Consider the following 24,146-nt stretch of genomic DNA (forward strand, 5'->3'; position numbering starts at 1 on the left):
GTTTACGAAACAAACTTTACAAATGCTGTCAAAATACTTCCTTAAATGTTTTCGAACACAGCTTCACCTCAAACTGTGTACTTGCCATTCTTTGAACATCAAAAATGTCAAATCAACATGCAGCTTTCTTAATTATATAAATAATAGATGCTAGTGTCTGGTTATATGTTATCTTTATTAAAATAGACAGCGCAGCAAGACGTCAATCCAATTTACTGGACGCAAGAGACGAACAAGTTCCTTTCAGTTACATATTTACCTTATTCCATTGACAGGTTTCATTGGGTCATATACTCTTTCTTGTCTAAAGATCCACTGTGAGAATGATTAATGCTCCTTTTTTGCGACATGCTGTTCGAATGCTGCAGATACTGGAAAGGCCTCTTCCCTATATAAAATGAAATAGGTTAAAACTGGGAGAATTCTTCTTAATTAGTCATTATGTACATGCTTTCATGTACAAAATAACCCAATTATTAAAATATTGATGCAATTAACCAAAATCTAACATGCTTTTTGAACACTTTTCTTTCCGCCTCCTTCCCAAAACTACCCGAGAGATAACCAAGTGTGCCGCAAATAGCAAAAAACAACAGTCACTGCATTCCAAAAGTGCTTTGTTTTGTGCATGGGCCTCTTGTATATAAGAGAGACTCATGATACTATACAAATGCAAGCATTTTTGGTACATAACAAGGTAAATTTTTCAATTAGCACACTAGATGAGGACTAAACGGGGCTCAGTGACAGCAATCACACTCAGGTCAGCTTCATCCAAAACTGTTGTATGAAATCTAGGCTGACATTTCAGTGCAACACAGAAGGTGGCGTTATATGACCAATGAGGTGCTGAATTCTGGTGGATACAAAAGGTTCCAGTAAGTTAAAGGGAAGTTGTCCTAATGTCTTAGCCAATATTTGTTCAACCAACTGTGATTTCTCTCATTAATGTTTGCAGTACTTTGCTGGACACAAACTTGCTGCCACAGTGAATACAGTTCAAAATGTATTTAATTGGCATATTTTGGGGATCCTGATGTCATGACAGGATACTAAATAGACTCAAGCTCACTCTTTCATTCTGTACAACTTCATCCATTACCATCAATCCTGGTGCATGAAAGCTAATGTCATCTTTTTTTAGTTCCGTTTACAAGCTTAATACAAAAATTCTTAGTTTTTCCAGACATCATAGTATAATTAATTAGAATTACGTCCATTCAATTAGCTTTCTGGCAAAATAATTTCTGTTTGAAACAATAAGAACAAATAAATCTTGGCTGTTACATTTGGTACTCGCCTATACTGACAAGATACTCCAGGTTTAATCCTAAACCAACTCAGCAGTACGAGATATTTGTTAGGACGGGCAAACGGAATAAAAATACTACTTTCCATTTTTGCTGAAAAATTCATGAGACAAGCAGAACATCAAACTACAAGTTAGACCACTCCAGAAGGATCAATGGACACAACTGAGTTCAGATTGACCCAATATAGCTAATTGGAAATGGTATCCTACCAGGTTTTACGGGGAAAAACCCTCATATAAACAAAGAATGAAAAAAAAAGTAGAAGGAAGCAATTCCTGAATGAAGTCTAGTCCCAGGATCGTTTGCCCAGGCTGAGCCGCAGAGTGATCAGGAGTTTTGCGTCAAGAAGAAGTAAAAGGGGCTATTAATCATGTCAGCACTCCCAATAACCAAATACTACTGACCACTAAGGACTAAATTCTGTCCTCAAACAAGCATCATCCATATTCACTTTCAGCAAATTTAACTCACCAATTCAGTCTTCCCAAGTGCAATTAGTTAACCAGCTGTGAACTCTTCCTGACTTAGTTTTTCTCTTCTTGCTGCATTTGTCTTCATTAAAACAATATAGCTCTATTTACATTTTAATTAAACCTCGATGAAAGAAAGAAAAATATGGGGGCGGGGGCGGGGAGAGGGAGGAGAGCTCTGTTCTTTATATCATAGAGTCCCTACATCGCAGGAAACCCTGTGAAAGAACTGGCGTTCGAGGTGGGAAATATATGGTGTTCGGGGTGGGAAATATAGAGGCGGACTCTATTGTTACAGGTCAGGGAGGGAGTTGGCTACAGCTAAGGATTTCCGGGGGTTCGTGGAGTACATTGGGGGGGGGGGGGGGCCTTGAGATATGAGAAGCCGACAGCGAAAGAATATTTTCCTTTTATTCCTATGTGCACAAAGTGTACTCACAAATAGATTTTTTTGTGGTAAATAACACATTGGCCGGGATGTCGAGTATTCACCTATAGTCGTGTCGGACCATGCGGGTGGGGGCAGTGCCCACAATGGAGGTTGCATGTGGGACTGTTAGCGCAGGGAAAGGTGTGCGAGCAGGTGAGGAAGGCGATCCAGGGGTATGTTGAGATTAATGACACAGGGCAGGTTTCAACAGGTACCGTCTGGGACGCACTGAAAGCAGTGGTCAGAGGGGGGGGGGGGGGGAGGCAGGTTTCAACAGGTACGGTCTGGGACGCACTGAAAGCAGTGGTCAGGGGGGGGGGGGGGGGGAAGAAGCGGAAGGAGCTCATTTTGATTTGGGTGCACAGGGAAAAGGCGGAACGGGTGGAGATAGAAAGGTTAGTGGTAGAAATCCTGCAGGTGGATAGGAGATACGAGACCCCGAAAGAAGGGCTGCTAAAGGAATGCCAGAGACTGCAAATGGAATTTGTGCTGGTAACCACTGGTGAGGCAGTAGGGCAGCTGCGAAGGTGGAGAGGTGCGGTATACAAATACAGGGAGAAAGTGAGCAAGATGTTAGCGCACCAGCTGAGGAAGCAGGAGGCAGTGAGAGAAGTTGGGAAAGTGAAGGACACAGGAGGGAATACGGTCCTGGATCTGGCAGGGGTGAATGGGCGTTTAGGCAGTTTTACAGTAAATTGTGTAAGTTGGAACCTCCAGTCGGGGAGGAGGGGATGAGGAGGCTTCTGGGAGGGTTGGAGTTCCCGTATGTGAACGAAGAGTGGGTGGAGGGCTAGGGGGGGCCCCCCAAATCGGGCTTGTAGAAGTAATGGAGGAGTTTGAAGTTGGAGGCGATGTAATCAGGTAAGGCTTTGGGACTGGAAGGGGACTTCTGCTTGAAGTTCTCGGGCATGTTGGGACTGCTGTTGGTAAGGGCCTTCAACGAAGCAAGAACCTGGGGGTCCTACCCCCAATGTTGTCACAGGCGCGATCTCCCTCATTTTAAAACAGGATAAGGACCCGGAAAACTGTGGGTCATAAAGGCCGATCTCCCTGTTAAATGTAGACATAGGGCAGGGGTGGGCAAACTACGGCCCGCGGGCCGCATGCGGCCCCCCAAGATCAAGTCATTAAAAAAAATTTTGTTTAATAAAAAAAAAAAATTTTTGTTTTTTTAATTTTTTTTTTAAATTTTAAGGTTAATGGGGGGGGGGGGGCTGTTGGGTTACTGGTATAGGGTGGATACGTTGACTTGAGTAGGGTGATCATTGCTCGGCACAACATGTTTCATGTGAAGTTTCTACTTTAAAATATTAATAAAAATTAATTGCTTTTTTTTTCTTTAAAAACCTTTTATTTTGGCTATTTTAAATATTAATTATTTTACTTAATATACTATGCGGCCCTTTAAAATTGTGAATTTCTGAATGTGGCCCTTGCACGGAAAAGTTTGCCCACCTCTGACATAGGGTCTCTCTCTGCGCGGACGACCTGCTGTACATATCAGACCCGCTGTATGTAATTGGAGGGATCATGGGGATATTAGAGGAATTTGGCCGGTTTTCAGGGGATACAATTTGAATATGGGCAAGAGTGAGGTATTGCCGATCCAGGCGAGGGGACAGGAGGAGACTGGGTGAGATGCCGTTCAAGGTGGTAGGAGGGAGCTTTCGATATTTGGGTATCCAGGTGGCACGGGAGTGGGAGCTGCATAAACTGAATTTGGAGCGGATGGTAGAACAGATGAGGGGGAATTTTTGGTGTTGGGATGCGCTCCCGTTGTCATTGGCGGGGCAGGACAGACCGTTAAAATGACGGTCCTCCTGAGGTTTTTGTTTCTTTTCCAGTGTTGCAATTTTTATTACCAAGTTTTCTTCAAAAAGGTGAACGCAGAGGTCTCGGCATTTGTTTGGGAAGGTAAAATTCCACGGGTGAAAAAGATGCTGCTGGAGCTACAGAACTCACCAATGCTAGAAACGGCACCTTAAATTACTAAAATCATACAAATTTCCAACCATGCCCTCCAAAGCAGATTATTGATAAACATATACCTCATCAGCGAAGCTACATCTACCAATGGTACCGTGTGATTTTTATCCTGAAAATATCCCACTTCTGGAAGTATGAACAGTTGCTGAGCAACAATAATCAGTTTTTCATTGTCTGACACCATCCCCATGCCCTGCATGTGTCCCAAGTAACATAATGACCAGAAAACAGCAGGAGAAATGATCACGTTAAAAATTCAGGATAGGAAGATGTCATTAGCATTTCTGATATGTGAGGGCCCTCTCTGGCTACTATGAGTCTCGGCATGACTACTTGTCAGCCTTCAATGTCATCAGTGCTGGCAGCCCATAAAAAGTGCAAGACTGCAAGTATGAATAAATTGCATTAAATTAAAAGCCACAAGCTTGATATGTCTCTCCAGTAGCATCACACTCTTGTCAGGCATGATCCTTTAAGCAGCTGGTATTATTTTTCAGACATCAACCAGCTTCATCAAGCAGCAAGTCAGGCAAGATGGAATGGCATCACCTTGATAGGGACAACTGATGCAAAAAAAAAGAAGAAATGAGTGGCACCAGAACTTTCCCGTCTCCTCCGGGCAAAAAAAAAAATTCAGTGAGATGAACAAGCAGTGATTGGAAACATCATGGTCTAATCAAGTTTGCTGAGCATAATGCATTTCCCATGTCACTCCTGATCTTCCATCCAACACAGTAGTCTGCCCCAGAGAATGCTGTCACAGACCAACAAGACCTGTTCTATAATTCAAGTGCTCAAAAATACTTTGGGCTCAGAAGACATTTAGCGTTCCCTGCCTGCCTACATTATCAAGTGTAAAGTGAAGGTTGGATCAGTGACACACTCTCATTCAAAACATATGAAAAGGGAGCTAAAGATTTAGCAGGACAATTATTCCTGCAGTTTATATGCTACCAGTTTTCAATCCTGTAACAATAACACACCGGCATAAATTTAATCTAGAGTCTTCATTTAATCTTTTACATTTGCACATCAATAATTGACTTCAAACACAATTAAAGATCAGCAGTTTGCAGACAAGATCAGAGGAAAGCATAATGAGGTTGCTCGTCCAAAGCAGATGGTGTTGTCAGAAGTTCAGCCCATGTAAACATTCCTTCTCTGTATACATGTTCTTGTTTGTTCAAACATACCTTAGTGATATTTTAGAAAGACTCAATCAAAAGAAACCCAAATTGAAGTGGCTGGTGTGTAGCAGGTGATTGAAGCATTTATTATTTAAAGTCAAGTTAGTTTGCCAGCAGTGTAACAGCACTTAGTAATTTTATATTCTTTTGAGGGGGGGGGGGGGGGAGAAGAGAAGAGGGAATAGGGCTGGGTAGATGGTAGACTGGGCCTAGGTGGGGTGCTCTTGCAAAGGGTTGGTGCAGACTTGGTGGCCGAATGGCCTCCTTCTGCACTGTGGGGATTCCATCATTCTATGATTTCAATGTGTTCAAATCCGTATCTGTGCACAAGTAGTTTTCTGCATATTCAAATAAAAGCAGGAGGATGGTGAAGAGGGTGGGCAGCATTAAGTTATTGATCAGATTGACAACATCTAAATTTTAAAAATAAATTTTTTAATAGTTGACCTTTTGGGAGGGGCTTAAATGATCTGGACCTAGTAAAACATTGGCGCTCATTTCATCCCTACTTCCACTGAGCCAGAGCTGGTCTCTAGGGATGTGACTGTCACTCATTTGGTTCACATCCTCAAAGACATGCTCATTTGCTATCAGCATGAGCCCAACAGGTTGGCCGCATATCTGATACAAGGATGCCTGCAAACAAGAACGAATTGATCAGGATCGGAGTTGATACATGGGAAGTCCTCGCTGCTGGCCAGAGTGCCTAGAGACAAGCAGTAAAGAAGGGTATGGAAAAAAAGAAGAGGACTAAATAAATGACCAGATGGCAAAGAGAACCTATCAGTAGGTAAAAATATTAGTCGACCTTGGGGCAATACAGAAAGGACTCAAAATTAGCCGCAAGAAAGATGCTGTTTAATTCAGAAGTGACATACATCCTGGGTACAATCTATCATCTCTCAAGACGGACAAAAGCCATAATCATCATCCCTTGAGCCCATTTTTCCCCGATGGATCACTATTTTAAAAATGTAAACAATAATCTTTACTGTCACAAGCAGGCTTACATCAACACTGCAATGAAGTTACTGTAAATGTAAATCCCAAAGCTACAAGATACTGGGCGCGATTCTCCTCTCCCCACGCCGGGTGGGAGAATCGCGGGAGCACCCCCCCCCCCCGACTAATTTCACGACCCCCTGGCGCCCCCCGCGATTCTCCCACCCCCCGTTTGGAAGAATCGCCGCTCCCCGTTTTTCACGGCGACCGGCGATTCTCCGACCCAGATGGGCCGAGCGGCCTGCCGTTTGCGACCGTTTCACGATTGCGGCAACCACACCTGGTCGCTGCTGTCGTGAAATCGCCATGAGATGCCAGTTTTGGGGCTTGTAGGGGGCCTGGTGAGGAATGAGCACCACGACTGTGCTTGGGAGGGGACAGGCCCGCGATCGGTGCCCACCGATCGTCGGGCCGGCGTCTCAATCGGACGCACTATTTCCCCTCCACCGCCCCGCAAGATCAAGCCGTCACGTCTTGCGGGGCGGCTGAGGGGAAAGACGGCCACCGCGCATGCGCGGGTTCGAGCTGTCAGCCGTCATGACGTCAGCCGCGCATGCGCGGGTTGGAGCCGGCAACCTGCGCATGCGCGGCTGACGTCACATAGGCGCCGCCGTCGCATCACTCTCGGCGCACCGCCCGGCGGCAGAGAGTTACAGAGCGCCGCTCCTAGACCCGCCGGGAGGGGAGAATAGGGGGCGAGGAGCGGCCTCAGTTCGTGAAACTTGGCAGAGTTCACGACGGCCCTCCCGATTTTTCCCGGGAGCAGAGAATTCCACCCATTATGTAAGAAAACCATTTTAAAATGCTGAACAACCATAAAAAGGAAATTTTAAAACACACCTACCTTCTTGACCAATATTAGGGTCTCTATTGCTGGGTCCACAAGTATTATACAGCGAGGCAAGATCTTGTGGGTTGTAGGACTTCAAAATTTTCAATACATTCCAATGTGAGTCAACTCCATTTGAATCCAAGGTCGTTCCAGACTTCGATGATACCCCAGAGTTTCTTGCCTGAACAGGGGACATCTCCTGAGATAATTTCACATTTCTTCCTTGGATCCCCCTCCTAACTCCAAATGCAAGCTGATCATTTCTTAAAGGACTGTTTATTTTCATTTTTTTAGCTGTAGGCTCATACGAGTCCAAGCCTCCCTGATTTTCGGACACATTAGTAAGACACATTTTGCTTACATTTGGAGACCAAAAACTGTCAAATCTAAGTAAAGGTCCCCGAGGTCCGTCGGATTCATAGTCCAACTTGATACCAGGCCTTTCAGACATATTTCTCTTACTACTGCTGGCTTCCGATGATGCACTTCTTTCGATTTTTACCCCTACATCTGGTGTCTGTCTAAGTTCAGTATGTATGGATCCAAAATTCTCTGGATGTACGTTAGGATTCTGGGTCATCTTAAATGCTTTGAAGTCACCTGAAGGTCTGGACCCTGCCTCAGGAAGAAGATTATTGCACGGAGAATGGTGTGATGAAGATGAGGATGATGATTTTGCCTTCCCAAGCAGCAGGTTGGAAGTATCTGGGGAAGCTGCTGGTAGTGGTGACTTGGTCCGACGAGAACATTTTCTGTTCATTTCTTTGGTGGCAACTGAAGAGACATCTTGACCTAATAGTGCAGGGGGGCATCCAGTGCGTCTGCTTTTAACTGACCCACCACAAACAGCACTTCGAGTTCCATTTGCCGGACTTGGGTCAGCATTATATTTATGTACCAACCTTTGGTGCATCACTAAGACCTCTGGGTACAAAGTTCTGTAAGTACAAAATGGGCACATGTTGCTCAGTAAGGCACTCTTGGAAACTGAGGTAGATGCTTTTCCCCAAGGACTATCGTCACTACACAGGCTTTGATATATCATAGTGCAGAGATTCAACGGCTTTTCCAATAAACTAGATTCAGATTGATCACTGAAGTCCTCTATATTAGCTCTACCACCAACATAACATTGGTCATTTATTGAAGTAGGTTCCCATCTTATGTTTTTCGCACTATTCTGTTGCATGCCACCTCCTGACAATTCTTCCATTGAACATTCCTCCAAAATCTTGGAATTGTCCAAGCCGATAACCACCTTTGGGTCAGAGTCAGTCCTGTGCAACTCATCTGCCACTTTTTCACCCTTTGATCCCTCATCGTATGGCAGCACTACATTACAGAAGATCTGACGACTGTTATGCAAACCAGCATCCCTGTTCAAGTCTTGGGTCTCTCTACTCACATTTGAAAAGGTAGCATTTGGAAAAATTGGACGAGAAGAATAGATTGATTTGTTTTTCCTCCGAGGAAAGTCTACATCTAAATCTTTGGCACTGCCCAAAGAATCTGGAGAAAACCTTTTAGAGTCCACAGATTCCAGAACAGGTTCATCATTTCCTTTTGGTACCACTTCTAATTTTGGAGACGTCAATGAACTCTTCGGAGGATCACTCTTTTCTTCAGCCTTTTTTTGCTCGCCCTTATGATGGCGCTCCAGGTGATATTTAAGTGAGGTTTTTTGAGCTGCAGCATAGTCACAGAGAGGACATCTATGAGGCTTTTCACCTGAAGCAAAAACAAAGACACAAACATCTTAAATATACCATTCCAATAGTTAGGATGTATTAATTATTTGCATTCCGATTCATGATCACTCATTAAAACAATTCATGGTCACAAGCTGTACCCCCTCAATAATTGTACATCATATCCATAATTAAGTGAAACACCATTTTGTTTTTGGATACTTTTTCCTACCTTTGAGAAGGGAAGGAAAAGAGTAAGTAAAACATCTCTCATGTTGTGAAGCAGAACTCTAGGCATTTTCACCACTCCAGGTTTGTTGTGGTTAGGAGAATGGGATGATAGTGGTGGAGGACAAGAGGGGGAAGAACGGCAAGAGGGGGAAGAACAGACTTGTCCCAACTTTCTCTTCTCCACAGATGAATAGTCCCAGCTTCTCCAATCTATAACTTAACTGAAGTCTCTCATCCCCACAATCATTATTATAAATCTTTTCCGTACCCTCTCAAAGGCTTCACATGCAGTGGTACTCCAGTTTGGCCCAAACCAGTGTTATATAAAAAGGTTCAGATAACTTCCTTGCTTTTGTAATTGATGCCTCAATAAATGGCTTTTTTAAATCATTTCCTCAACCCAAGTCTTGCTGCCTTCAACAATTACATAAAATCCTATGTCTTTGCTCCTGCACATCTTTCAAATTGTGTTTTTTTTAATTGCCTCTCCGTGTCGTCCTAATGCCTCTGCATTATATGTCACCCTTAGATTCCCTGTGGTACAGCAGCACTACATTACAGAAGGCTAGGCGGCTGTTATGCAAACCAACATTCCAGTTCAATTCAGCCCATACCACTAGCCCGTTTATTTGTTAGTGAAATTCATCGCTATCTCCTTCGCAGCTCTCAATACTTCCAAGCATTCTACCATCTGCCTATTTTAAAATTGTGTCCAGTACACACAAGTCTATGTATATATACACACAAGCAGTGGTCCTCATACTAACCTCTGGAGCACCCCAACATATACCTTCGAGTCAGAAAAGCAACGGTTCACCGTTTCACATTGATGCGGACACTTTTATTGTATTGGCTTCAAATCTTTGCTGCTCATATTTCCTTTGGCATATGGCCTCTGCTGAACATATATACTTTGCCTGTTTCTCACTATTAGCGACCTGACATCTGTGAGATGCTGCCTTTTTGTTGCCCTATCTCACACTTGGTTGTTCAACACTGCTGCCTCACGGAACCAAAGGACACGGGTTCGGTCCCGTCTCTGGGTCACTGTCCGTGTGGAGTTTGCACATTCTCCCAGTGTTTGCATGGGTTTCGCCCCCACAATTCAAAAATGTGCAGGCTAGGTTGATTGACCACGCCAAATTGCCCCTTATTTGGAAAACAATTAATTGGGTACCATTTGTAAAAGAAAACAATCTTACTCTCTTGGTCAATATCCCAGGTGCGGTGGCTTTAATTGCGCTAGCTTTCTATTATGGGAATGGACCTAGATTGTAGTCAAACCAAACCAGTTCACTGTTAGCTTGAAGTTCTACCAGCCAATCTTTGATCCCAATTTACCTGGGACAGATCTGTTCTCAGCCCACTTAAAATGCCCCTGTTTTTTGACCTGGCTACCCTTTTTTTTTTAAATGTTAAGTACCCAATTCTTTTATTTTTCCCATTCAGGGTAAATTCCATCATATTGTGGTCACTGCGCCCCAAGAGTTCCTTCACCTCAAGTTCCCTAATCAAGTCTGCCTCATTACAAATCACCAAATCCAGAATTGCCTGTTCCTTAGTAGGCTCTGTCACAAGCTGTTCCAAAAAAACCATCTCAGACATTCCACAAATTCCTTTTCTTGGGATCCACCACCAACCTGATTTTCCCAGTCCACCTGCATATTGAAGTCCCCCATGATTATTGTGATATTGCCTTTTTTTACATGCTTTCTCTATCTCCCGATTTATTTTCTGCCCTACACCCTGACTACTGCTAGGGGGCCTGTACATAACTCCCATCAGGATTTTTTACCTTTGCGATTCCTCAACTCTACCCAGAGATTATATGCCTTCTGTTCCTAAATCGCTTCTCGCTATCGAGTTAACTTCATTCCTTACTAACAATGCAACCCCGCCCCCTTTGCCCATCTGCCTGTCCTTATAGGACACATCCTTGTATATTTAGATCCAAGCCCTGATCCCCTTGCAGCCACATCTGTGATGCCCACAACATCGTACTAGCCAATTTCTTTCTTATAAAAATTTTTTTTCTTCCAATTAAGGGGCAATTTAGCGTGGCCAATCCACCTAACCTGCACCTTTGGCTTGTGGGGGCGAAACCCACGCAAACACGGGGGAAATGTGACTCCACACAGACAGTGACCCAGAGTCGGGATTGAACCTGGGACCTTTGCACCATGTGGCAGCAGTACTAACCACTGCGCCACCGTGCTGCCCACCAGCCAATTTCAATGTGCGCAACAAGCTCATTTACCTTGTTTGGTATACTGCGTGCATTTAGGTACAACACCCTCAGTCCTGCACTGACCACCTCCCTTCTCACACTTGTCACCTTTCCCTATTTCCTCTTCCGTTTTGACACCTAAGCTAATGCTCTGGTTCCCAACCCCCGTCATACTAGTCTGAATCCTCCCGAGTGATTCTAGCAAACCTCCCAACCAGGATATTAGTGCCCCTCGAGTTTAGATGCAACCCTTCCTTCTTGCACAGGTTCCACCTACTCCGGAAGAGATCCCACTGGTCCAGAAATCTGAAACTCTCCCTCCTATGCCACCAGTTTAGCTGCGCTATCCTCCTATATCTAGCCTCACTGGCACGTGGCACATGGAGTAATCCTGAGATTATAACCCTAGAGTTCCTGCTTTTTAGCTTATTGCCCAACCCCCTGAACTCCTTCTGCAGGCCCATCTCCCTGAACTCCTTCTGCAGAACCTCATCACTCTTCCTGCTTATGTCATTAATACCCATGTGTGCTACGACCTCTGGCTGTTCACCCTCCCGCTTCAGGATGTCCTGTGTTCGTTCAGAGACATCCTTGACCCTGGCACCAGGGAAGCAACACACCATCCTGGAGTCACTTTCACAGAAGCGTCTATTTGTGCCCCTTACTATACAGTCCCCTATAATTATCTCTCTCCTGCACTTTGCCCTCCCCTGCTGAGCAACAGAGCCAGTTGTGGTGCCACTTTTCTGGTTGCTTTTGTTTTCCCAAGGCTATCCTCCCCAACCGTATCCAAAATGATATACCTGTTAGAGAGGAGGACAGTCACAGGGTATCCCTGCACTGACTGCCTGCCCTTTCTAGTGTCACCCATCTATCTGCCTGCACTTTGGGTGTGATCACGTCTCTATAACTCCTATCCATGACGCTTTCCGCCACCTGCATGCTCCCATGTGCATCCAACTGCTGCTCCAACCGAAACGTGCGGTTTGTGAGGAGCTGCCATTGGTTACATTTCATGCACACTCAAGTGCATACTCTCAGCAGACACATGAATAGAATCAGCCCCATCACCCTGACTTACATAGTCAAAGTATAAATGTCTGTAGGCCACACAGACCAGATCGCTAATGATTTATTTACCGTTGCCATTCATTGTGTTAGCCTCTATAATGCTTGGTTTGTTAAATTAACACCTTCTATCCAGTAGTTATTTTAAAAATAAATAAATTGGAAATTCAGTGATTGAAAATCAAACACTTAAGAAAAAAAGAGCTTTCCAAATCCTTCTAATGCAAATAGAAAATTAAATATTTCAAAATGTGATGTGAAGGCTGGTTATCCAATAAGAATCATGGCGGGGAAAGCAGGAGGAGTATAATGGGCAGCGAGTCTGTGACTGCCAAAAATTAATGAGCCCTTGATTATTTTCGGAAAGATTTAAGCAGATAGGCTGATGGGATTTTAATGTACGGTAATGAATGAGATCAAGAAATAGTAAATGTACACAAGATGGATGGGTCTGATTCTACTGGCAGAGGCCCATAGAGAGTAATATAAAATACACTACACTGGTCAGCAAAAAGTAAACTGGATGATCTGAAGGGTCAAAAAAGAGTTCCATTAAAATTGTACAATTATGGTATATGCCATGTAGTGATGGTCACTACAGCTAAAAACAAATATACAAAAGGGCTCAAAAGTGCCCAGAAATATTCAGGCCTTAGGGATTGAAGGCAGCAGGGAAGACCAAAACAACTAAAGCTTAGATACTACACAATAAAAAGATATACAACAACTATACAACAACAGAACTGAAGTGTGAAAAAGACTAGAGGACAAGTCATACAAGATCCACAAGTTTTGAGCAAGGTCCGATACCTAAGAATTATTTTTATTAGTGTCACAAGTAGGCTTATATTAACACTTCAATGAAGTTACTGTGAAAAGTTACTGTGAGAAGTTACTGTGTAGGGGTTGGTTTAGCTCACTGAGCTAAATCACTGGCTTTTAAAGCAGACCAAGCAGGCCAGCAGCACGGTTCAATTCCCGTACCAGCCTCCCCGGACAGGCGCCGGAATGTGGCGACTAGGGGTTTTCACAGTAACTTCATCGAAGCCTACTCGTGACAATAAGCGATTTTCATTTCTCATTTCATTTAAAAATCCCCTAATCGCCAGCACCTGTTCGGGTACACCGAGGGAAAATTCAGAATGCCCAATTCACCTAACATGCATGTTTTTCGGGACTTGTGGGAGGAAACCCATGCAGACATGGCGAGAACGTGCAGACTGCACACAGACAGTGACCCAAGCTGGGAATCGAACCCGGGTCCCTGGTGCTGTGAAGCAACAGTGCCAACCACTGTTGCTACCGTGCCACCCGATAGCACGTGTGCAGCGGAGTTCCAGAAAAATAGGATGAATTGTTATTTAGGTCGTGATTTATCTCCATTTTATTGAGAAGACCAAGAGTTTCAGCACTGCCACGGGCAAACTGAAAATAAATAATGATTAGAATTGTAAAATAATCAAAATCTAAATTCATTAATTAGACCTTCAGCAATTGCTCAGCATGTAGATAAGCTATATTCATGCATCCCATAGCTCAACTCATTGTCATCCAGCATTTTTCCCAAATTTCCCTTCGATGCATCATGGGATAAGGGGAAAAAGAACATTGTTCCTTAAAGTAGGAGACGTTCTTTACAGTGCCAGTGTGGACAAGCAGAGGAATGATAAACAGGCTGGGTCATGAAGCCTAATCCATCCAACAATTCACTTACACTCAAGACTATGTTTTTAAGCACTTCAGATATTCTTTGCTGGTCCCAATCCATACAAAGCTTCAGCCTAGTTTTAGTTCACGGCTTTGTAAGAGATAGTGATATTGTGGTTCCCTTTTGAAGTCAACAACAATATTTAGCCTGTTTAAGCCATTTACAAAATAATCAGATTTTTACAAGCAAAAGGCAGTCATACCGGTGTGTATCCTGAGATGAATATTGAGGTAATAGTTTGAGCGAAATGACTTTCCACAGTAACTGCATTCGCCGGATGAGGCAGTCTCTCTACTTCTTCCTCGTTCTGAGCCATCCTCACTCCGATCTATGGAGAGAAAAACAAGAACCATTTTAGACTATATTCCCTCCCATTCAACCTACACAATTTTCTTCCTGGCAATTTTACCCTAATCCAAGGGAGTGAACTATTTACCAATTATACATAGAGTACAGGTATAAGTGCATATACAATATAAAAACACTCAAGTTCGCATTTCTAATTAACAGCTGTCAGAAATCTTTTGAAAATGGGTTGCAAGAAAAATTATAGTTTTAATAGCAGATGCATCTAGATCCCTGAAAATTAGTAACTGCAATGAGACAAAAGTTTGAAAAGCCACAAAATATATCTATCTCCATAAACACCAACAAGTATCCAACTAACAATAGTTGAAGACCAAATTCAGAGGCAAGAGGTTGATTTTAAAAAAAATTAGAGTACCCAATTCATTTTTTCCAATTAAGGGGCAATTTAGCGTGGCCAATCCATCTACCCTGCACATCCTTTGGGTTGTGGGGGCGAGGCCCACGCAAACACAGGGAGAATGTGCAAACTCCATACGGACAGTGATCCAGGGCCGTGATCGAACCTGGGACCTTGGCACTGTGAGGTAATGCCAACCACTGCGCCACCATGTTGCCCATGCAAGAGGTTGATTTAAAGATTTATCACTAAGCCAGTTGACCATTCAAGAACAAACTTATGTTTCTTACCACTTTCTTTTCTCCGACCAAACAAAAACTGAATGTGACCATCAAGATCCATATATTAGAGGACGGCACAATGGTTAGCATTGCTGCCTCACTGTTACTATTCGTGTGGAGTTTGCACATTCTCCAAGTGCCTGCTTGGATCTCAGCCCTACAACCCAAAGATGTGTAGGGTAGGTGGATTGGCCATGCTAATTTGCCCCTCAGGAGGAATTTTTAAAAAATCTATATGAATTTTGAATATGATCCTGGCCCCGGGTCACTGTTCGTGTGGGGTTTGCATTCTCCCAGTGTCTGCGTGGGTCTCACTCCCACAACCCGAAAATGGTGTACGGTAGTGGATGCCCCTTAACTGGAATTAAAAAGTTGCTACTCCAAATTTATTTTATAAAACAAAAAAAAAATATGATTGTTGAAACATTGCTAACCCACAGTGTTTAATTACAATTTGCCTGCCCTTCAGACCTGTTACATTCACTTACCAACTGAGAAATGTCTCCACTGTGGTTCAAAATTTGCTCGGATTTAAAAATGCAAAAATCAAAGTTCAATGAAAAATTCAATTCATGCATTGCATACGTTGCATGCACTGGGAAATTTCAAATCAATAAGAGCAAAGCTCCCCTTCTATACCAGTCTAAGGGAATCAGACGATTTTTAAAAAATTGAAAACAGGAGAAGACTGAGCTGCACAGGGTGATCCCAGATTTAATCCCACGTGTATGTGCCAAGATAGCCAACACAAGGTAGATTGGGTTTTTTTTTTTAATTTAGAGTATTGAATTTTTTTCCCCCCCTAATTAAGGGGCAATTTAGCATGGCCAAGCTACCTACCGTGCACATCTTTGGGTTGTGGGGGTGAGACCCACGCAGACACTGGGACATTGTGCAAACTCCACACGGACAGTGACCGCAAACTCCACACGGACAGTGACCCAGGGCCGGAATCAAACCAGAGTCCTTAGCACTGAGGCAGCATTGCTAACCACTGTGCCATCGTGTCGCCTCCATCTTTTTTTTTTAAAAACACCAGAAATATTGTTGCTGAATGCTGTCCAACGATTACTAATGGAAAGATCAGGGGCTGGATTCTCCGCAGCCCCGTGCCAAAATCACGTTTCGCGCAGGGGCGGAGAATCAATTTTTACACGTCAGCGCTATTCCCGCATTAGAGCACGCGGACTACGCGGCATGGTGGGTGGGCCATTGATAAGAGGCCTCCTCCCAGCGATTCTCCGGGCAAAACTGGTTGAGATCTCAATGGCATGGTTCTAACCACGTTTTGCCTGTCGGGAACATCAGGTGGCAGCTGCGGGCTCAGCCCACGGCTGCCTCGGTTGGGGTGGGGCTCAAGGGCAACAATCAGGCACCTCGGATCCGTGGGCGCACGCCATCTCGGAGGTGCCTACCTTTGAGATCACTCAGCGGTCTGAGTCCGCCATGCCGAATGGGGCGGCTGCTGCCATGTGCGGATTCCCAACCAGACGTGCGAGCAGCTCCCCTGCAGGTACGAGAATCACTCATGACTTTCTCAAGGAAAGTCGAGAGCAAAACGCAAGCGTTTTCACGCTGGTGTGGGGACATAGCCCCAATTTTGGCGAATCCAGCCCCAGAAATATGCATACAAAAAGAAAATGCACGGATACAAGACTTGAACCCTAGAATTGACATTTACCACTAAATTGCTAGGGCCCACTGTCATATTAAGTGCAACTAGAGGATGGGCAATCAAACCAGCGTCATCAGGAGACACCCAAGTTTTGAAAATGAAAACAAACCCATTCAAATGTTTCCCTATTAATTCCCTTGATGCAGTTACACATTGTGGCCACTGGATGGACTTGTGGTCAATTCCGACATCTAGCATATAAATGACGCTGAACACATCATATGCCATTTATGTGTAATAAAATGAAGAGTGATCACTCAAATGCCTTAAGCTTCAACAGAACCCATAATAAAGAGCATTTTCCCCATAAATTACCAAGCTTAAAAAATATCAAAAATGTCCTCAACTATGACCAGAACTATGTCAGCTATTTGAAATTTTCCAGATAAAAATAAAAATTATCAAAAATGTCCTCAAGTATCACCAGAACTATGTCAGCTATGAAATTGCAGATTAAAAGAAGCAAAAAATAATGGAACATCTTAATTGTAATATTGCATATGTACATAACCTTTTGATATAAACAGATGGTTATGGGACCTTCAGGCAGAAATTCAATGGCCATGATAAGATTGAAATATAAATGTCAAGAGAACCCAACAAAATTGACAGTTGACTACTGGACACTTAGGATCGATAGCCTTACAAATTAGTGGGCTGCACCCAGATGTTAAGAGCGTGGGCACGCAGCGGGGACAGAGAATGGAGGTGGGCTTGACTCTTTTGCGTACACCTTATGTAAGGGGGGGGGGGGCAGCAGGGAGAAGGGTAAGGAAGGAGATGGAATGGCATGATTAATGCTAAATGCTAATTTTCCTATAATCTGCTGTATGTGTATCTGCCTGGGTATTCAATGTAATTATTCACAAACCTACACATGCCAATGTGACCTTTTGAAAAAAAAACATAAGAGTAGCCGAATAACAGTTGCCCGAGTCACAGCCAGACTTTTATTCAGTTGAAGGTCATCTGCAATGTCACATGCATTTCTAGGATATCAGTAATTTAGTAAAATAGAAGATGCTTTTACTGTAATAAGATAGCAGAGCACTAGATGGTGCAATCCTACTGCAATATCAATCTGATAGTGAACATGTACTTAATAACTAGCTTGTTGTCCATTGCTTAAAAATAGGTACTAATATTGAAAGTGTGATGATAGATGCATTGGAATCCTGAAAATCCATTTGATCAAATACTTTACAGCAGCAATGGTTGGCAAGTTACTTGGAAAATGTGACTGCCTTCATAAAATGAAAATGAAATGAAAATCGCTTATTGTCACGAGCATGCTTCAATTAAGTTACTGTGAAAAGCCCCTCCTCACCACATTCCGGCGCCTGTCCGGGGAGGCTGGTATGGGAATCGAACCGTGCTGCTGGCCTGCTTGGTCTGCTTTAAAAGCCAGCAATTTAGCCCAGTGAGCTAAACCAGCCCCTCATACGAAAGCTACATTATATGCACCAATCCCAATATGTGCATCATTAATTGTTATTCCTGGGAAGCAAAGGGGGATAGCTAGCTTGTTGTATTGAAAGTCAGAAAATGTGAAAAGAATGAGTCAAAACAGTATATTGTTTAAAAATATTGAAAGTGTGATGATAGATGCATCAGAAGCCTGAAAATCCATTTGATCAAATACTTTGCAGCAGCAATGGTCTGCAAGTTACTTATGTGCACCAATCCCAGTCTGTGCATCAATAATTGTTATTCCTGGGAATGATTGTTTACACTCCTCCATCTTTAGAACATTCTACAAGACAGAAGCATAATTCTCAGTAGCCAACAGCCAGTAAAACTGCTCTGAGTCAAGGACCTGGGAAGGTTTGAGTAATGAGTTGGTCGGTTTCATCTGTCACTGCAAGAAGGCTCAAGGCAATTTCGAAATCAAACTCGTGATTGAAATTAATTTCAACCCTTCACTGCACCACTAGATTCATGTCAAACAAGACATTTCTGGCCTCTGTACGTTAAAATGAAGAGCTAATTATCCAATCCATACCCACATAAAACAAGGAGATTCTTGTCTGGATTGAAAGTAGTTGTATTGTTTATCGTTGGGTAGGTTTTTCTTTTAAAAAAAAATGGTACTGTATAGCACATGGAGAGGTGATCACATTACATTCAATTAATGCAACCACATGACCATAAGTAGCTTCCAGCTTCAAAACTCTGAGAAAACAATTTTCACATAAGCTCAGCAGTTCATACAGTTGCCATTCAACTATAAGTATCTCAATTACATCACAACTTCCATTATGAAATGAAATTACTCTCACTTACTGGAGATGAAAACAACCCGTTAAAAAAGACTTCTTGTACAACTCTGAATCGGTTATTCAATAGCATGAAGGTCTGCCTCCTCAACCTCACTCTCTAGTCAGAGGTGTGATAATCCTCAGGTTAAACCACCACCAGTTCAGCTCTTGCAGACCCATTTCACTGCTAAACGAAGACGCGAAAATACTTGCAAACGGTCTTGGCCAAAAGGCTGGCGAACTGCGAACCAGTGGTGGTCGCAGAAGACTAGATAGGCTTTGTCAAGGGTAGGCAACTTACTGCGAACATCAGGCGGCTGATGAATGTAATAATGACCCCCAACCCCCAGTCTCAACTCTCACCTCCTCCTGAGCAAAGCTCAGACTCATGCAGTTAAAAGTGGTGCACAGATCACACCCAACTAGAACCCAAATGAATAGGTTATTCCCAGAGGTGGAAGACAAATGGGAACAGTGCCAACCACACATGTTTTGGGCCTGCCCCAAACTTGCAGCGCTCTGGACAGCCTTCTCAGATGTAATGCCCAAGGTTTTGTGGGCGACGGTGGAGCCGTGGCCAAGAGTGCCAATCTTTGGGGTACCCAAACAGTCAGAGCTACTCATGGGAAAGACGGCCGACACCCTAGCTTTTACTTCCCTAACCGCACGCTGGAGAATCCTGCTCAGCTGGCGATCAACAGCACCACCCATAGCTGCAGACTAGCTGGCAGAATTTCCCCATTTGGAGAAGATCAAACACACCATCCGAGGGTCAGAATAAGGCTTTCTTCCAAGACCTGTTCAAAGCCAACAGCGATTAGAGGAAAAAAAAGAGAGCGCGATGGGAAAAGACAGACAGGAATACACTACTCTGGGGGGAGGAAGAAGGGAGGGAACTCAGTGAAGACTAATGCGGGAAGCAGAGAGGGAAGGGGTGGAAAATCTCTCTCTTTCCCCCCCCCCCCCCCCTCCCCCCCAAAGGCAGGCAGCAGAAAGCAAAAGGGGAGGGAAGTAGGAGCCTAGAGACCATACATCCTGAACGAAAAAGGGGGGTCAGGGAAGAGAGAGAGAGAAGAGGAAGATCCACAAGACAGACGATACATTATGTACGCAAGAACATGTACTGTAATTGTTAAATGTAAAGTGTTACTGTGTATAAATTGAAAATACCAATAAAAGTATTTTTTTTTTTAAACCCACCACCAGTCAGCCCTCCCACTCAAAAGGGGAAAGCAGCCTATGGTCATTTGTCTTCTCATCCCCGATACTGCAGCAGCCCACCCCTGCTGTTGTCCATCAGGCAGCCAGCTCATGTTGCTGCCACCCATACAAAGATGGTGCACTCTGAAGCTGTCTTTTCTCTGTGTTCAGAGCAGTGAGTCACCCTGTTGAGGCCATCTGCAGTCTCCATCAAAAATCACCAGCTTCCCACCAGCTATGTGGCAACCGGCGGGCTAGTTCTGCATAATAACTCTATGAAAGGCATAATGGTACACAGAAGACAGTACACAAGGTTGATTATTGATTATATGGCATGGCTCAATTCATAAAATTGTTTTGGAATGTTTATTTTGTGATTGCTTATTTTTGCCACTGTAGACAAGCCAATGCCATGATGGCCAATAGCAGAGGCAAATTAAGGTGTGGGACGACTGGTAAAATGAAAATTGGGATTGTGGTTACAGCTATCACTCTGGAATGAGCTATTCATGAACGTCTCAGCCATAAAGTCACTGTCTAGGTCAGGGGTGGGCAAACTACGGCCCGCGGGCCGCATGCGGCCCGCCAAAGGTATTTCTGCGGCCCACCAAGTCATTAAAAAAAATAAAAAAATAAAAATTTTTATTAAAAATTTTTTTTTTTTTTTTTTTTAATTTTTTTTTAAGGTTAATGCGGGGTGGCTGTTGGGTTACTTACTGGTATAGGGTGGATACGTTGACTTGAGTAGGGTGATCATTGCTCGGCACAACGTCGAGGGCCGAAGGGCCTGTTCTGTGCTGTTCTATGTTCTATATGAGGCGCCCAGAATCATAACCGGGTGAAGTAATTATTTTACTTAATATACTATGCGGCCCTTTGTGAATTGTGAATTTCTGAATGTGGCCCTTGCACGGAAAAGTTTGCCCACCCCTGGTCTAGGTTGTCTCCTTTCACTCATGCTCCCCAAATAGCTGGTGATAAGGGCCATCAATTCAAATGGTCAGTTTGTCCAACATCTAGCAGACCACCATAATTCTCACCAGTTAGAGCGAGGGGGGCAGCCATACTGCCGAATAAGAGGACTAGGGCAGCACGGTGGTGCAGTGCATTGCTGCTTCACAACTCCAAGGTCCTAGGTTAGATTCCGGCTCTGGGTCACTGGCCATGTGGAGTTTGCACATTCTCCCAGTGTTTGTGTGGGTTTCGCCCCCACAATCCAAAGATGTGCAAGGTAGGTGGATTGGCCAAGCTAAATTGCCCCTTAATTGGAAAAAATGAATTGGGTACTCAAAAAACAAAATAAGAGGACAGTATTTACCACGACGAGGCCGGTTACAGACCCAGGGGAGTGGTACATCAGATTCAGTGGTGTCCTGGAAGATGTACCTGTGGTCCTGGTTAACATTTACGCTCCCAACTGGGACGATATGGAGTTGACCATGGCGGAAATCCCCAATATAAATATCTACCGACTAATCAGGGACAGATCAAACCCAAAACCATGGAAAACGACAAATATGGCAAAAGAACCAAACACATTTATGAAGCAGGTAGGGGCAGTGATCTCTCACAGGTTCACACAGGCAGGGGAGAAGGAGTTCTCCTCGGGTGTCCTCTTGAATCGACTTATTTGTAGTGGAAAAATTGGTCCAGGGATAGCAAGAGCGGAATATTCCGCAATCGTAATCTCCGACCACGCTCCACACTACTACGCGAAGTTGGTGATGGGCCGTGCCCAACAACCTCCATGGAGGTTGGACACTGCTCTTCTTGCCGATTTTTGCTCGAAAATATCACAGGCCATAGACGGGTACATCAACAACCAGAAAGGAGGTGGTCTCACCCACCTTCTACTGGGAGGCACTGAAGGCCTTGCTAATCAATTATAAAGCATGCAGAGACAGACAGGAGGGGGCGGCTAGGCAACAACTGGTCAACTGGAGGCGGACCAGCGATACTTCGAGGCCCCGACCGGAGAACGTCTGGCAGAAGAAAAAGCAACAAATGGACCATGACCCCCTCTCCACTGGGATGGCAGTGCACCAGCTCCGCCAGACACGGGGCATTTTCTACAAGCAAGGAGACAAAGCCTCACCAACTGAGAAAGCAGGTAGCCACAAGGGAAATAGCTCAGATCAGGGATAACAATGGCAGACTGGTAACCGAGCCCAAGGTCAATGAGGCATTCGCGGCCTTCTACCAGATACTGTGCACCTCAGAACCCTCTAATGGGGACTGGATGATGAAGCAGTTCCTTGATGGACTGGACATGCCAGTCATGGGAGAGGAAAGAAACCAGGGGCAGGAAATGCCACTAGGATTAAGAGAGTCAGGGAGAGCATCAATTCCATGCAGGCAGGGAAGGCACCAGATGGATCCCTGGCAAAGTGTACAAAATATTTGCATCAACACTCGACTTGTGTGAATGTCGCAGGCTCACAAGCAAGGGGCATGCTGCCACCAATGCTAGCACAAGCCTCAATCTCGCCGACACCTAAGAAAGTCAGACAAAGACCTGACTGTGTGCGCCTGCACAATCCAAGGATCTCCAAAAAGGTTCTACAGAGAAAAAGTATGGGAGGGCTGGCCCTCCCAAACCTGCAATACTACCACTGGGCAGCCACAGCAGGAAAGAGCGAGGGGATGGAGAAGGAAGCCGGAAGGAGAATAAGGATGGAGGAGATCGTGAATTTGACTTATCCAATCAGAAAAATTCCGACATTTCATTTCTTGTATGCATGCTGCACACTGAATTAGACCTACAGTCAGCTGATAGGTGGCTTTGTTAGATCAGGATGTTGATAAAGCACTGTATGTGCAATCTATGGCAGCCTGCATCACACAAATCCTGAAATTCTAGCTAAACCATGTGCTTTCTCCATCTGCTGTGCTCTAGCAAAATAGAATAGGTATTAATGACATTCCTTATATGCAAGTAGATGGCAAATTACAGGAAATATTGAGCTGGGGGGAGTCAGATGTATTAAAGCTCATTGCCAGAGAGACTTTGGGAGCCACTGGCAATGCAACCTTTACTCTGATTTGAGATTGCACGCGTGGCAGCAGCACGCGGTCACTTTCAGGGGAGACGTCTTTATTGACGTCTATTCCAATCAGAAAGCGGTTCCCTGAACATTCTGGGAAGATATTTGCTCCTGCTAAGAGCCCTGCCTCTCCCTCTTCAAGCAACTAGTCTTGCTCTGCGCTGCTACAATGGATTTTCCTCATGCCTGCATTGCCACTACTGATTTTCTTCATGCCGACAAGCACATCCCAAGTGTGGGAACAACTGGTTTGTGTAGAAGTCAGTTTAAAAACTCCTTCAACACCTACATCACCACTTTCTATAGAGATCTGTAACTCGAAATAGCAATAGAAAACAGCAAACACTGAGAATCAAAGCAGCAGCCAGAAGAAATCAATAAGCAATTGCCCTTCAGTACCCGAATCTCTTTAAAATAGCATTGGTGGGGAAGAGAGAGTCCTTCCTCCTGCTAAACTGCGCAGGTTAGGTGGAAAGTTGAACCCCAAAATGGCACAGTTAGCATCAAATTATGATGATTTCCAGCAGTTATCCACTGTGTGCACTGATGCCCGCACCAAGCATGTGTAGTTGCTTTGGGAGGCAATTCACCCCAAAAAAGGTCACATGAAGCTTGTAGCAAAGCAACAGATACAAACTACCACAATTTTATGCCCAGAATGTTTTGGAAGTTCATTTATTCTATACATTAGGCATTGCTGTGCTTTAATCTACATCAAGTTTGTGCACAGGGCTTTCAATTGCTCATATCTAGGTAAATCTGTAGCATGTCTGCAGCAGAAAACACCTTCAGTTTACTTCAAGTAGAATTTCATATATCACAGCATCAGATGCTTTCAAC

The 24,146-nt window shown here is 44.1% G+C and overlaps 1 protein-coding gene across 6 annotated transcripts in view; it reads right to left on the reverse strand.

The window, feature by feature from the left end:
• The window catches only part of znf217 (zinc finger protein 217), a 75,655-nt gene that overhangs the window by 5,896 nt on the left and 45,613 nt on the right, over positions 1-24,146 (reverse strand). For all 6 annotated transcript variants that reach the window (XM_038803112.1, XM_038803108.1, XM_038803113.1 and 3 more), the window contains 3 exons: positions 14,345-14,470; positions 7,233-8,948; positions 260-388 (listed from right to left, as the gene is read on the reverse strand). In XM_038803112.1, the coding sequence (XP_038659040.1) occupies positions 279-388; positions 7,233-8,948; positions 14,345-14,470 (1,952 nt within the window). In that variant the 3' untranslated portion in view covers positions 260-278. The remainder of the gene's footprint in view (positions 1-259; positions 389-7,232; positions 8,949-14,344; positions 14,471-24,146) is intronic.

This window comes from Scyliorhinus canicula, chromosome 7 (assembly GCF_902713615.1).
Source record: "Scyliorhinus canicula chromosome 7, sScyCan1.1, whole genome shotgun sequence".
Taxonomy (NCBI): domain Eukaryota; kingdom Metazoa; phylum Chordata; class Chondrichthyes; order Carcharhiniformes; family Scyliorhinidae; genus Scyliorhinus; species Scyliorhinus canicula.